Source organism: Brachypodium distachyon, chromosome 4 (genome assembly GCF_000005505.3).
Source record: "Brachypodium distachyon strain Bd21 chromosome 4, Brachypodium_distachyon_v3.0, whole genome shotgun sequence".
Lineage (NCBI taxonomy): Eukaryota > Viridiplantae > Streptophyta > Magnoliopsida > Poales > Poaceae > Brachypodium > Brachypodium distachyon.
This window is the reverse complement of record NC_016134.3, coordinates 45,300,311-45,314,673: the sequence shown is the minus strand read 5'-3', so window position 1 is coordinate 45,314,673 and position 14,363 is coordinate 45,300,311. Positions and strand designations below refer to the sequence as shown.

The window sequence follows — 14,363 nt, the reverse complement described above, 5'->3', positions numbered from 1 at the left end:
TAATTTGTTTGGTTGAACTAACTAGGATCAAAAGGCACCGTGAGATGGGTGCGCGAAAACGGTTAGATACATGAAGCACGTCGGTGACGGGGAATAAAAACCACACGTCGTTAGGTCAGCGATCGTGACCTCAGAAAAAAGCATCGTCCATAAGGGACTTTTTGCTCTTTTGGCCCCTCGGACAATTGAATTGACAAAAATAGGTCCCTTCTGAACCAATTGCCAAAAATGGCTGACCGAATGCACTTAAATCCCATCGGGTTGCCGAAATGCGCTTAAATCCAATTGAGTTTGCGGAAGTCCTACGGGGTGCCCCCTTGCATTCTGCCCAAGGCCTAAGAGCATGCCGTCGGTGGAATTGGTCGGAAATTCCACGTGACGCTTTCCGGACCTTCCACCGGGCCATTCTCCTTGGTACTAATTGGTTTAGGTGGGGGTGTGGAGAATGAGTGAAGGACGACGCCCCGCCCAGAGGTGTTCCTAAAGGTTACGGTGGCGAGGCCAGGAAATGAAAATAAAATGATTTGGAGGTGCCAAAAATGAGAATTAAAATCGAGAAAGGCAAAAAATACACCTCCTATGATCCTATCCTACCCCCGCCCAGCTGTGACCTGTCAAGTGTGAGCTATCACAGCCTCCGTCTGTAGCGGCGGTTCTCGAAATTTCCCTCTCCCCGCCCCCCGGAGGGTTTGCTTCACGGCGAGTTGGCCTTCCACCAACCGCCCTTACCTCCCGCCTTCTCTCCCTTCAAATCGACTTGCTGTTCGCGTGGGGGTGCCCCGCCGCTCCGACCTCACCGGCGAAGGGGGCTCTTCTCTCGCGGGTCTGCTCCGCCGCTCCGACCTCACCGGCGAAGGGAGCTCTGCTCGCGCGGGTCGGCTTCGGCACTCCGATCTCACCAGCGAACCCCCCGCCGCTTCTCTTTAACCTTAGGACCCACTGCAGCACACCGGTGCCTGCATGACCACCACCGCGGGCATCACCGTCGACGACTGCGACGGAAGCAAGCCGAAACCTCACGTTGGGGTACTTGAGGAACAACGCCGAGGCAAAGCCGAACTCCCGTCCTCCTCGCCAGCACCAACGCAGATGGACGGGATCCCTGCTGTCGCGACGACAGCCGCGGGGAGCGACTCTGACACCGGAGGAACCGCCGGTACCGCATCACCTGCTATGAGCATCACCAGAGTGGAGCCCTTCTTCGGAAAGCAAGAGGTACTTTCATTTCTCGACCCCAACAACGAACTGGAGGGAGCTACTTGAGAAAGGCCATTGCATATCCCCACGCATTGCAGCACATCTGACAGCTTCTGGACTAGTCCAGAAAAATCCCTCTCACTGCCATACTCTACATTGGCCTGGCCGAGCATAAAAATGTGATATTCTTCTTGGTTCTGCTGTTTGGTGACCAAAGAAACTAATGCATCCTTCTATAGCAGTCTGTTGATGAAGTGTTGAATAATGCCAAGCATTTATCCGTACAATCTCAAGAGATCCTAAAACACCTGGAGAGATTATGTTCACAAGCTTGTAAGGTATGGAATGCCATGAGGCGTATGCCAATTAAATATTACCTCATGTGAATTTTCAAGACCTTTCACTTGCCACTTTATATAGGTAGTTTTTACCTACTGTGATTATTCTGATCTGATGGATAAGATTGATTTGTGATACATCCTTTTTTTGTTTAGGTCCTTGAAATAAAGAATGAAGATCGAATAAAATCAGATTTAGCAGAAGAGAGGAAGCAACAGGTTTGTAATCAGTATTTACTTTATTTATTGTATATCTGCAGAAATAAAACAATTTCTTTTTGTCACAGCTGATCGAAGATATTGCTAGTCATCTCAAACATTGGCAGATTATTATTAGTATTAGTTTCAGTTTCATTTTGTGAGATCTTTCTTCAGTACTTATTCATATTAGTTAAGTTTCAGTCTTTGAGAAGATTAGCATAATGTACAGTTTAGTCGTTTAGTTTGAGTTCTTTTGTTTGTCTATTAGTGCATAAGTTTGAAATTCATTTCAGTTTTTCAGTCTTAGTTATTCCTCAGTTGAGTTTTGTGCGTAAATTTTGTGTTTTGGGAACTCTACTTTGTAATTCTTGTTTGCTGTGAGCTACAATGACAGCTAGCTTGAGCTGTGAGATACAACGACAGTCAACTAAGATTAGATGCAAAAAACAAAAGCTAATGCAATCCAAAATCAGTGAAATCAGGCCACCGTGATCAATCAGTTTTCCCATCAGTTATGTCTATTAATTGAATCTCTGCTATCAGTTTGTTTTTTCGCATCTTCCATGTGTTTTTCTTGAGGATCGAAGTGAGATCGTACCATAGGGTTGGAATGGTGGGGCTCGGCGGTGATTCCTACGTAAGTAGGGGTTGCTCTGTTTTGATCTTGCACAGATCGGCCGATCTGATTATCGTCCCCTGGTTCCATATGTGTTTCGTGCCTGTGTTCTACGATTTTTCGCCATGCATTGTTGGGGTGTGGGGGTCGAGGCTGTGGCAGCAGGATTGTTTTCTTGAGTGCCAAGAAGTTGTTTTGTGCTGTTTTGTTCATTGATTTTTTTTCCGAATCTCAAAACTCACTTTCTTCAGAGCTTTTCTACTTGCGGCCTGTGTGTTGGATTTAGGATTGGTAGGTTTCCTGGTTCGGCCCGTTAATTTTTTGAGCCCATTAACTTTTAGGTGGGCTTGGGGGGACCTGATGGTGGGCTTTTGTTTGTTGTCGTTTGTTCGTATGTTTTGTTATAATAACTAGTCTGAACAGTTGTCATTTTCTGATTGGTCCAAAATCTGAATAATGCTGATTTGAAAATCGCACGGATGATGAATAGGTTTATATCAGCAGAAATAAAACAATTTTCTTTTTGTAACAGCTCATTGAAGATGTGGCTAGTCATCTGAAAGATCTAGTAGCTAAGACTTCTCTAAAGGCAGATGATTTGAAGAGGATCTCTTTTCAAGCTAAGAAGGTATGAAACAGGTGGAGTCCAAACTGAAGTACACTAAGATCCCAAATGTAACTTAAACTGAAAGTCCTCCATCAATATGAATTATCACTGAAACCGGGCTCTTTCCTAGTACGAAGACCTGGTTGGATTTTAAGCAGAGTTGGCTTCCTCCTGCACTACCGCAGCTCCTGGACTTGGCTGCGGCTGCAGCAAGCCGTGCTTAAATGTTTGGTCCCACATAACAACTTTCTTAAAAAATTATTAGCTAGTTGTGAGGTTTTGCTGCAGTTAAGTGCTCTATTTAAACATATTGTGAAATTAGCCGAAGTAACACACTAACACTGTTATTTTCCTTTTTTTCTCTGAACACCATTTTCAGAATTGCTTTTTATTGATTGCAGGATGATGCTATGTTGTTGAAATGCCAGACCGTGCTTACTGACTTCGTTTTCTTCATGCTATTAGTACCTTGGCTTGTGCACACTCATGATGAAAAATCACATCCAGTCGGGTTCTACATACGCTTGTTTGCGGTCTCAGTTCTGGCTTTCCTCGGGATGGTGGGTTACTTGATGTCGCACATCGTTCGAGGAGCCAAATGGAGGCAGGCAGTGTACTGCATCACTATTGTTTCTGTTCTATCCACGATGGGGCTGGTGGCTTTCGCTTTGTTTTCTCTTATCCCATTGGATTACGGTCACTACACAGCCGTATCATGGATATACCCTGGTGCATTTGTTCTCGTTGGAATTATTCTTTTAGTATCCTGGTGTTCTAACTATTGCGAGGTACGTTTGAATTTGTTTAATTTATGTTGATTTGATAAATTAATAATTTCCTATTAAAAGTACAATTTTGATGCTTATCTGTTTTGTATTGCAGATTCCTCGTGAAGATTCGGAGCTTAATATCCCATTGGTCTAGTGATTGGTTTTCTTCTCAACAGACGGTGAGCCCCCACCCACCCCAGGAGTATTTTTGTTAGCATCAAAACTTGCAGCTAACTGTAAACACTTCACGTTCCGGCAAATTCCCACGCCCCATGCCCCTTGTCAATTCACGGCAAAATTGCCACTGGGTCCAAAATAGAATACCCGAACCGTTTTCTCCTGTGCTCCCCTTCCTCCTCTCCTGATGGTTGCTTAATTGGAGCATTAATGAAGTAGTATTTTGTGTGATTTGGACCGTTAAATGGGCTTAGGATTAAATGGTTGCTTAATTGGACAATTAAATGGGCTTAGGATTCTGCAGCTTGCTCAACACAATGACCATCTCTTTGCTACAGATGAATGCAATCCACAATGTATACCTTAAGATGTTGTTTAGCCATTAACTTATACTCCATACTCCTGGTTTTTAGAATGGTTATGTAACTTACAACTTGCTCAGTCCACACATGTTGGTGTCAACAGTACTCCCTCCGTTTCTGATTATAAGGATCATATGTTTTAGCACGGATATTAACACAGCTGTTTCCAAATCGATTTCTAATCTATACCGGATTACTTGCATGCTGTAACTGCTGCTGCATGGCATCAATTAAATTGAATGACTTCTCCACCTTCACTTTTTTTTTGGCATGCTTAAGAGGTCGTAGTGTTCGTAGGTCATATAAACCATTATATGTTATAATCTGATTCAGCTAAATTAGCAGCTGCTGAACTAATTTGCAACCTGATCTTGCAGCTCGCATGTGGATGTGTTGAATCACCTGCTTCCTCCGAGTCGAACCAGTGTTACCTTGAAGCAGCTGTAGTGATGGCATCTCACCATCGAAGTGTTAATACAGTTGTTAACCGGAAACACTAACTGTCGGGCCGTCACGTCTCAATCTGAAATCATCATGTCCGTATCATCGATAACTGAATATGATGTACATATGTGGAAAAATTGCGAGGGTAAACAGACTCTCTTGCACGTAGGTGCAAGTCAACATGGAATGATACGTTCCCTGCCTTTCGTAAAAAAAAAAGGAAATTCTGGGTCGTGGTTTTTGGTGAAAGGCTTAAATGCTATGCCAGTTTTGAGGAGCTGTGGTCTGTTAACTGAGTTGCGGCTGAATCTCAATTACTCATAACTGAATCTTGGTCTGTCTACTAAGTTGAGCCCTTTTCGCTTGTGACTCTAGGACCAGAAAAGTTACTTGCGGCTGAATTGGTGCTCTGTTTTGCTTTCCGTGAGAATTATGACGCTACACGAAGGGATGGAGTGATCCATTTCGTTGAGACTACATCCTACCAACATCCTAATTGCTGCTAGATTCCAACATATTATTTTTTATGACACATCGGGACTGACTGGGGAGACCCCTTCTCAAGTCAACTGTCCAAGTCAAGTAATAATTTCCCCACTGGGATAGCAAAGTCTCCTCTGCCTGAACAGGGAGACCAGAGGAGGAATCTAACATGAAGCAAAGCAGCTACTTCGCCCGCACTTATAGAGCAGCGTCGTCCTTGTTTGCACTGCAGAGAAGGAATATGAAACCTGGCAAGGCTAGCTCGAAAGTAAAGAAATTCTTGCAACACCGGCCAGGGCAGAGCAGAGCAGCCTCCCCTCACTAGCTATGCTGTTCCATCCAAGGGTCCATGTAATGTACTTTCTACTGATGGGCAAGGCTGGGAATCACGTGCAGGAGATGGAAGGAGGACAAGAATAGAGTAAGACAATGGGTTTATGTGTGCTTTAATTTCCTTCCGCCGATATACAACCGGAGTGATAGATATATTACTTGCCATTGATCGTCATTATCTCCTCTGAAAGGCTTGTGCAAGCCTAAAAGTAAGGACCTCCTCCACAGAAAAGAATTCGTTGTTGACTCGTCATGATGCCATCTAAACTCGACAATAAGATAATTTATACAATACAATGTGACTTAATAAGCTGTCAATTTATACAATGAAATGGGTCTTAAACTGTCTTTACATGAATAATTGGCAATATGCATGATGGGTGTAAAAAGGCAATAGTGAAGGATCGGTTTTATTGTCTCTTCCTTTCCTCTCCCCTTCACAAGAGCAATTGTCCTACGTGGCACAACTAAGGATCAATTGACTAACACATTTATAGATGTCCAAGGTAATTCTGAACACCGGGTTGATCTCTTGACCCAATCTAAATTGATGGCCTTCTCTTTCTTTTTATTCTTCTTGCGAGAAAGAGAGAACTTTATTGACTATACTACTTTGATATGTGGAATACATATTTTTGCAAAATAATAATGTGTGGTATACTTAAATAAACGGCCAGTGAATTTGTCTCTGTTATTCTTTAGCGTGGGACATTCTGACGATACTAAAAACATTGAGCACGGAGACAAGGAAATAAATGTTACAGACAGGTTCAGTGGTACTCCACAGAAGCTACCTTGCCTTTTTACAGACTTTCCATGCATGATGCATCGCCGGTGTCGATTTTTCCAATCTTCCAAAAAGAGACTTCCTTTGGGACTCCACGACTTTACACCAACAAGACGGGGCTGATGACGACTTTGACCTGAAACAACCTTTATCTATTTACTTATTTATTTGTCCTAAAAAAAATGACATGCAAGGGGACGACACAGCAGCTCATGGATACCAGTAGCAAATTATTAAATGCAAACACGTCGGATGGCAAATCGAAAACAAAAATCACTTATAAAAAAATACTGTAGTACTAATAAAACCACTATTTTAGGGGCTTCTGGGGCCAAGGGTTTCGCAGAGACACCACTTCAGAGTTCACATCAGTTTGCCATTGTTCCAGGAGTAATTACTTTCCCTTTACCCAAACCTGGCCGATTAACCAATTTGACAGTAAAACTGACATACTGGGAACAAATGTAAGGTCACCATTTTCAAAGAACCCGCGGCCTTTTTTTTTATGCCTTTGACCCTCGTCTTCTTCCCTCAGAGTTAAGCAGCAGCAGCAGCGTGCACACACGACCCGGTCCGGCGGGCGGCGCGGCGGTATGAGCGGGCGCGAGCACGAGGAGGCGTCCAGCGGCGGCGCGGGCAGGCGCGGGCTGGCAGCGCGGGCAGGCGCGGGCGCCGGGAGACGGGCGTGGGGAGACGGCTGGAGGCGCGGGGGCGGGCAGGCTCGGGCGGCCGGCGGCGCGGGCGTGAGCAGGCGCCTGGCCGTCCAGAGAGAGAAGAAAGGGCGAAGGGCTGAGAAAATAGAGAAAAACACGAGGAAGTTTGAAACAAAAAACATGGGATCTTACATGTGGCCTCAATGTGTCAGTTTTACTGTTAAATAGGCTAATCAGCTAGATTTGGAGTGAAAGTAATTACCCATAGAGTAGTGGCAAACTGATGTGAACCCCTGAAGTGGTGGCTCCGTGAAACCCTTGCCCCTAGAGTAATAGTTTTGTGAAATTTACTCTAGAAATTTTGAAATGGAAGACAACTAAGAAACTGTAGATAGATAAAAAAAGTTTCTAATTACGTTTATGGAGGATTATTATTTTGGCTATTCAGAACATGATTTTGTTTCTTGGATTGGGCATCTATGTGATTAGTAGTCCTACCGTTGTGATTGGTTTTACTGACAAAATTTCTCATGTACTCCATGGGTAGCCCCAGGGTCCAACAGAATTATCATGGTCCAATTACTACCTCCGTCCAACAATAGGAGGCGTATTAGTTTTCTTTTAACTAATGCTTTGACCATAGATTACTCTATAAGTATATAGCTACATGACATAGATTCATATCCATGATATTCCTACTCAAGGATATTTGCTTATGGTTGTGATTTTGATCACATTAGTCACGTATCCATGAAGTAATTTGTGGTCAAAGGATTGATCAACTAAACTCTAATATTCCTCTTATTGTTGGATGGAGGGAGTATGTTATAGAAATTATCGTAGCCGAATTAGGAATTATCATAGTCCTAATTAGGAGTCAGCAAAGTAGGAGTACAACCACTCCTCAATCCATCTATCACCACATATGCCCAGCCATGGGGATCGGTGACCTCCCGAACTATGATGCAAAGCTGATGAACCAGGCAATACCTTTCTCCACAGAATCAGCAAAAGCAAAGGCAGGGGCAACATAGGAAAGGAAAAGCCTGGGTGAAAAGGTCACCAAAAAGGAGGCTATAACAAGAAACTGAACAAGGAGTCCTTTTTTGTTCCTTGCTGCAGCCAAGGTACAAAAGAAAGAAAAATCCAGAGAAGCTTCCATCCCAATGCACTGCTGCTGGCTGCTCTCATCGCCTATAAAACCCACCACACTCCCTTCCTTCGCTGTCCATCCATCCCCATCCCTCTCCCCTTCCCCAAGAACCTGAGGACGTCGTCCGTGGGGGGGCAAATCAATCGATCCTTCTCAGAGAAGCCATCCTTTCCTCTGCTCAGGGTGAGGGAGGGAGCTCTCCAGCTCCCGCCATGTCTGCCAGGTGGGGCCCGCCGGCCGGCCTCGTCCTGCTCCTCCTGCTGCTGTCGGCGGTGGCGGCGCGCGCGGACAGGCCGGCGAGGGCCGGGAAGGCCGCGGAGGCGGAGCCCGAGGAGTCCTCCGCCGTCTTCCAGCTCTACGGCGACGTATACCCCCACGGGTATGGCCTCCTTCGTCCTCTTCCCTTACCGGCTCTGTTCCCCCCCCCCCCCCCCCCCCCATTCCTCTGCTCTGAGTTGACTGATCAATCAACTGATTGCGGATTTTGGCCCTACTCGCCAGTTTAGTCCATAGATCTCTGTGCGGATTCTTGTCAGATAGTACGGGCGTTATTGTTGGCCTTGTCGATGAATCCAGCACTGTCGATTGGCCTTGATTAGAGTTCTCTGTGGAGAGAATTTTTTTGATCCTGATTACCATGATGCAGGCTGTACTACGTGGCCATGAGCATCGGCAACCCGCCGAGGCCTTACTTCCTCGACGTCGACACCGGCAGCGACCTCACCTGGCTCCAATGCGATGCCCCCTGCGTCAGCTGCAACAAGGTACTGCTGTCCGTTCATTGACTTCATTCACCGTCAGACCTGATGTGCCCTTGTCAGTTATGGGCTGTTCTTGGCAAGAGTGTGTTTTAGTAGGCATCAGCGGCCCTTGGTTGATATATGGATTTCGTGATTATGCTGTAAATAGCCAATTTACTTTGGCTCAACATTATGTTAGTTAGTTTGGGGTCACAAGTCTGTTATTGGCATTTGTTTGAGTTCAAGAAGAACTTATATTTCACTCTACTTGCCCAACTTTATTGCAGTTCCCATTCACGATTTATTGTCGTCATTATTTATGGGTATTAGTGTTTACAGTCAGTCTGCTGATTTTTTATATGGTTCATGATTTCATATTCAAAACCAAATGTGGTATGCTTGCCGACCAGGGATTTCAATTTTCCTTTTTACCCCTTCATGTTTTGCATGTTAATGCTTGGTGCAGGTGCCACACCCGCTCTACAGACCAACAAAGAACAAGATTGTACCATGTGTGGATCAGCTGTGCAGCTCTCTACATGGCGGTCTGAGCGGAAAGCACAAGTGCGACTCACCGAAGCAGCAATGTGACTATGAAATCAAGTATGCCGACCAGGGCTCGTCCCTGGGCGTGCTTCTCACTGACAGCTTTGCAGTCCGCCTTGCCAACAGCTCCATCGTCCGTCCCAGTCTTGCATTCGGGTATATGCTACTTGGAACATGTAAAAGTATACGACATTGCAAAATGAGCCACTTGAATATGTTTGTTGATGGTTGTTTCTTGTGTGTGTTTGCAGGTGTGGGTATGACCAGCAGGTTGGGAGCAGCACTGAGGTAGCGCCAACTGATGGTGTGCTTGGGCTTGGGAGTGGATCAATCAGCTTGCTTTCACAGCTCAAGCAGCATGGGATTACTAAGAACGTGGTTGGCCACTGCCTCAGCATCAGAGGAGGGGGATTCCTCTTCTTTGGAGACAATCTTGTGCCTTATTCACGTGCGACATGGGTGCCTATGGTTAGGAGTGCATTCAAGTGAGCCTTTTTTCCGCTAGTATATGTTAATGAGACCAATGCATGTCGAGTGTTGCCTTGGAAACATGATCAAGCATATGTGTGTAGTTCAGTTTTTGAATAGCACTGTTCAAATTGAATAATTCATCACAAGTAGTAATGTCGAAAGGATTTAAATGAATTGAAAAACAGTACACTGACTGCATGACTATGCTGGATTTTCTTGGAAATCACTGCAATTTATATACACCATATGGAGCACATCAATTCTAGTGACAATCAGTCTTTTATTGATTCCTGATCCATTTTGCTTAGGGGGTTTAACTATGTGCACTCTATCAATGTTTAGTCTAGAAAAAACTAAGTAGAGAATACCTTATCTCAACGTATAGCTCAAGTAACACTGTATTTCCAGGAATTACCTTCTCTCATGTATAGCTCACTATTTCCAGGAATTACTACTCACCGGGTACAGCGAGCCTGTATTTTGGTGGCCGATCACTAGGTGTAAGACCAATGGAAGTAGTATTGGACAGTGGCAGCTCATTCACCTACTTTGGTGCCCAGCCATATCAAGCGCTTGTCACTGCAGTAAATTTCAAAACTTTTCCCATTCTATTATATGATACGATTAATAAACAAAATACAGAGCTTATGAGGTTTTTTTCTCTCTTGCAGCTTAAGAGTGATCTTAGCAAGACGCTGAAAGAGGTATTCGACCCTTCTCTCCCTCTTTGCTGGAAAGGGAAGAAACCATTCAAATCCGTGCTGGATGTCAAAAAGGAGTTCAAATCATTAGTTTTGAGCTTTTCTAACGGCAAGAAAGCACTCATGGAGATCCCTCCTGAGAACTACCTCATTGTCACTGTAAACATCTGTAACCCAGTTGATTATTCAGTACTAGCTAACTGCAGTTCTTGGTGGCTAAAACTTATTATCTCTATGTTCTGCCAGAAATTCGGGAATGCGTGCTTGGGAATCCTCAACGGATCGGAGATCGGCCTCAAGGATCTGAACATTGTGGGAGGTACGAAGTTCAGAAGTACAAACCAAGCTAGCAACGTAGTGTTTAGACATCATGACCTACTCAAACCAGTGTAAACTATTGATGCTAACCTTTTTTTTGGTGCAGACATTACAATGCAGGATCAGATGGTGATATATGACAATGAGAGAGGGCAGATTGGATGGATCCGTGCACCCTGTGACAGAATCCCCAAGTTTGGATCTTCCTTCCTGTGATGATCATTTAACACACCTGAACATATATACCCTTAATCCCTCTCTATTTATTCGAACAGCGAAAATACCATTCACGGATTCGAAGAAGGTTATTGTTGGCCTCAGTTCCCCGGCATCATTGGTATTCAGAACGAAGAGTGTGCAGCTAACTACCGTTCAAACAAAGAGTGATTTAGCAAGGGGAAGAGGCCATTAGGTTGATGAGAGGACAAAAAGGATCATCAACCCAAGGAGGGAGGCTCTACACAAAGTTTAGGAACATGTATATTCTTTAGAAAAGAGAGATCTAATAATCTGTAATCATCGCGCAGACCCATATGAAATGTTATTATTATCCTGTCCCGATGAAATGCCGATGTTATTATTCTGCTCTGAATCTGAAATCATTTATACACTTGTCTCTTCAGTTTTTCATCTGTGGCATAGTGATAACGGACATAATGGTTGGTAATAATAATATGCATACTTGGTCTGTTTTATGGACCAATTGTAAGATGATCATCCCTGACAGGCTCTACACAAAGTTAGGAACATATATAGAAAAGAGAAAATGAATTCTAATGGGGTGAATCCATGACCTGTGATTGTAAATGTAATCGTCACCATGCACATATGAAATACAATTATTGCATTTTTATGAAACGTGCCTATGTTTCATGCAATTAAGGCAATCTGGACTGCTGTAGGTGACATCCATGGAAACCAACATAGGCGATATGCCTTCGATTCTGCGTCTAAGTTGTTGTATAGTGATAACAGGTTTAATATGCTTATTTCAGCTCTTTTATGGACCGTCTAGAGAATGTGGAATGATTGTTTACACATCAGTAATTTGCAAATAAACCAGAACTGGATTAATTGCAGGAATTCCGAAGGAGACTTTATAATTGGAAACTGATGAAGCAGTGGCTACCCTAATTTGTTCTGTTTAAACTGTTCTTAAATCAATAATTCATCATGTAAATTTCTTCTGCACCCATCTTCAAGTAAAACTGACTCCAAGAAATTCGAAACAGAGGTACTAAAATCAACATTTTCATCCAATCTTTGCAGTACAAACAATCACAGGACAACTAATCCACAATATAGCAGTGTAACTAACAATTAAGCTAACTGCAACAAACTAAAGAACCATCCAACGGCTAGTTGGCTACTACTACATGTAAGAACAATTAAAAGTCATTCAGAGATTCATCTCAAGCAGGGCGATCCCGAATCCTCGATCTCAGTCCAAGTATGGGTCAGAAATAAGGTGTCATGCTAGTAAATCAATCATTCTGGGAGAATCTCTCGAAATCATCAACAATGGTCACAAAAGAGTCCCACTCCTGATCCGCCTCTGCCTCCTCCGCCGGCTTCTCTGCTTCTTCCGCGGGCTTCTCGTCGATCAGCTGTAAGAGTTCGTCCATGGTCACGCTCATGTTGTCCCCCGAGATCTCGAGGTACAGGCCCGGCGATTCCGGCGGAGGAGGAGGCGGCGGCGCGGTCCCCGAGAACATCTGGTCGTCATGCTGCTCAAGACCGCCCGCCGGAATCTCATGGAATGGGCCCGGCGATGTAGGCGGAGGCGGCGGCGGCGGCGGCGCGTTCTCCGAGAAGAACTGCTCGCCGTAGAGACCATGATCGCCCGCCGGCACCTCATGGAACAGGTCCGGGGATGCAGGCGGCGGCGGCGGCGGCGGCCGAAACCCCCAGAACTGCTGGTCGTACTGGCCAAGAAGAACCCCCTCTGACGGCGGCGCCACCCCCCAGAACTGCTGCTCGTAGTCGTACTGACCAGGAAGAACGCCGGCCCCCGAGAAGAACTGCCCCTGCTGCTCGTAATCCAGAAGAGCCGCCGGCGGCGGAGGCGGAGGCGGTGGAGGATGTTGCTGGGCCGGGGCACGATAGCGGACCCTCCCGGGCGGAAGCAGGCCGGCGACGGCGTCGAACAAGTGGGCCGGGACGACGACCCGCATGGGCCTCTTCACCCCGCGGACGCACTCGATGCCGTCCTCCCCAAAGATGCCCCTGACATCATCGTTGGACGCCCGCGGGGTGACGTAGAGGCGGTAGAGCGCCGGCACGCCACCCTTCCCCGTGCCATCATCGAGCGCGCTGGTGAACTCCTCGACGAGCCACGGCGTCTTGTTCCGCTTGCCGCCGCCGGGGGGCCCGAGGTAGAAGCCGAAGCAGTTCTTGACGCCGCCGGCCACGGGGATCTCCTTGCGGCTCTGCTCCAGGCGCCAGTACCCGCCCGTGGCCACGCGGCGGTCGGCGCGGCGCCGGACACCGGAAGGGGGTTGCTTGGAGGACTGGAACTTGGTCTGGCTGAGGAACCACCACGAGTGCTTCCGCCCGCGGACGCAGGCGGGCGGGTACCGCCGCCGCAGCTCCTCGGGGCCGGAGCCGTAGATGTCCTCCACGAAGACGAAGCCCAGGGTGTCGTGCAGCGGCTCGCCCGCGATCCAGCGGTTGAGGATGCCCACGCTCTCGTCACGCGTCGGGGAGAAGTAGACGCCCGGGGGGAGCGGGGGAGGCTGCAGAGGGTTCGCGGCGGGCTTCGGCGGAGGCGGGATGGCCACCGCCATGGCCGGCGGCGCCACGGAGGCGGCGTTGGAAGCTCGTTTCTTCCTGTTCTTGTTCTTGATGGCCATGGCTGATGATGGATTTGAGTTTGAGGATCGATTGGGGGCGGGCGGGCGGGGATTATATTGGGCTGGGGAGGCCGACCTGGGCTCGGAGGGCCGTCCCCGAGTCGAAATCGGTATGCGATCTTTTTTTGGTAAGTAGACATGGGCCCCGAGGCCGGCGCAAATCCCAGCCCATCTAATCAGCTTACTGGACGCCCACGGCCTGATAGCAGCTTAAGCACCTTGTTCTCGGTTTCTCAACAAAAAAAAAAAAGGCAGCTTGTTCTCGAAAAAAAAAATAACAGCTTAAGCAGCTTGTGGTTAGTCAAGGTTCGATACTTTCCCTTTTTGATTACGGATGTATTATTGTCTTCTGACAAAGGAGAGAGAGCTGGATGCTGTGAGGAAAAAAAAAACAGAGAGACCTCGAACGGATTATGTCCATGCTCAATCAGGATTGACCGAGGAGAGGAGTGCACATTCATGGCCCGAACAAATGTGAGAGAGGTGGGAGGATGTACAAGATTAAGCTTAAGCTTAAGCGATCAATTAAGTTTAATCAGTAGCCTCCCTAAAAAAAAGTTTAATCAGTAGACTAGTCGTAGTAGTACTACGTACTCCACATTTTTAGGGCATCT

At 46.3% G+C, this 14,363-nt stretch overlaps 3 protein-coding genes across 4 annotated transcripts; 2 read left to right on the top strand and 1 right to left on the bottom strand.

Moving 5' to 3' along the window:
* The first annotated feature begins 612 nt into the window (after window positions 1–612).
* On the top strand, window positions 613–5,776 carry LOC106866737. 2 transcript variants are annotated; one of them, XM_024454814.1, is made up of 7 exons: window positions 613–1,215; window positions 1,440–1,535; window positions 1,692–1,754; window positions 2,885–2,980; window positions 3,361–3,747; window positions 3,842–3,908; window positions 4,646–5,776. In XM_024454814.1, the coding sequence occupies exons 1-6, from the start codon at window positions 961–963 to the stop codon at window positions 3,881–3,883; spliced, it is 939 nt and encodes a 312-aa protein (XP_024310582.1). In that variant the 5' UTR covers window positions 613–960; the 3' UTR covers window positions 3,884–3,908; window positions 4,646–5,776. The 2 variants fall into 2 exon arrangements, with proteins under 2 accessions (XP_024310582.1, XP_024310581.1); XM_024454813.1 differs by having other exon boundaries at window positions 1,437–1,535.
* A 2,360-nt stretch (window positions 5,777–8,136) lies between these two features.
* LOC100827218 (aspartic proteinase Asp1) lies at window positions 8,137–11,529 on the top strand. The gene is made up of 9 exons (XM_010240356.3): window positions 8,137–8,500; window positions 8,768–8,885; window positions 9,328–9,563; window positions 9,659–9,892; window positions 10,324–10,462; window positions 10,550–10,738; window positions 10,826–10,898; window positions 11,004–11,091; window positions 11,173–11,529. The coding sequence occupies exons 1-9, from the start codon at window positions 8,334–8,336 to the stop codon at window positions 11,282–11,284; spliced, it is 1,356 nt and encodes a 451-aa protein (XP_010238658.1). The 5' UTR covers window positions 8,137–8,333; the 3' UTR covers window positions 11,285–11,529.
* A 651-nt stretch (window positions 11,530–12,180) lies between these two features.
* LOC112268898 (cleavage and polyadenylation specificity factor subunit 6-like) lies at window positions 12,181–13,720 on the bottom strand. Its single transcript, XM_024455163.1, has one exon. It carries the CDS (start codon window positions 13,681–13,683, stop codon window positions 12,382–12,384), a length of 1,302 nt encoding a protein of 433 aa, XP_024310931.1. The 5' UTR covers window positions 13,684–13,720; the 3' UTR covers window positions 12,181–12,381.
* Window positions 13,721–14,363: the final 643 nt, after the last annotated feature.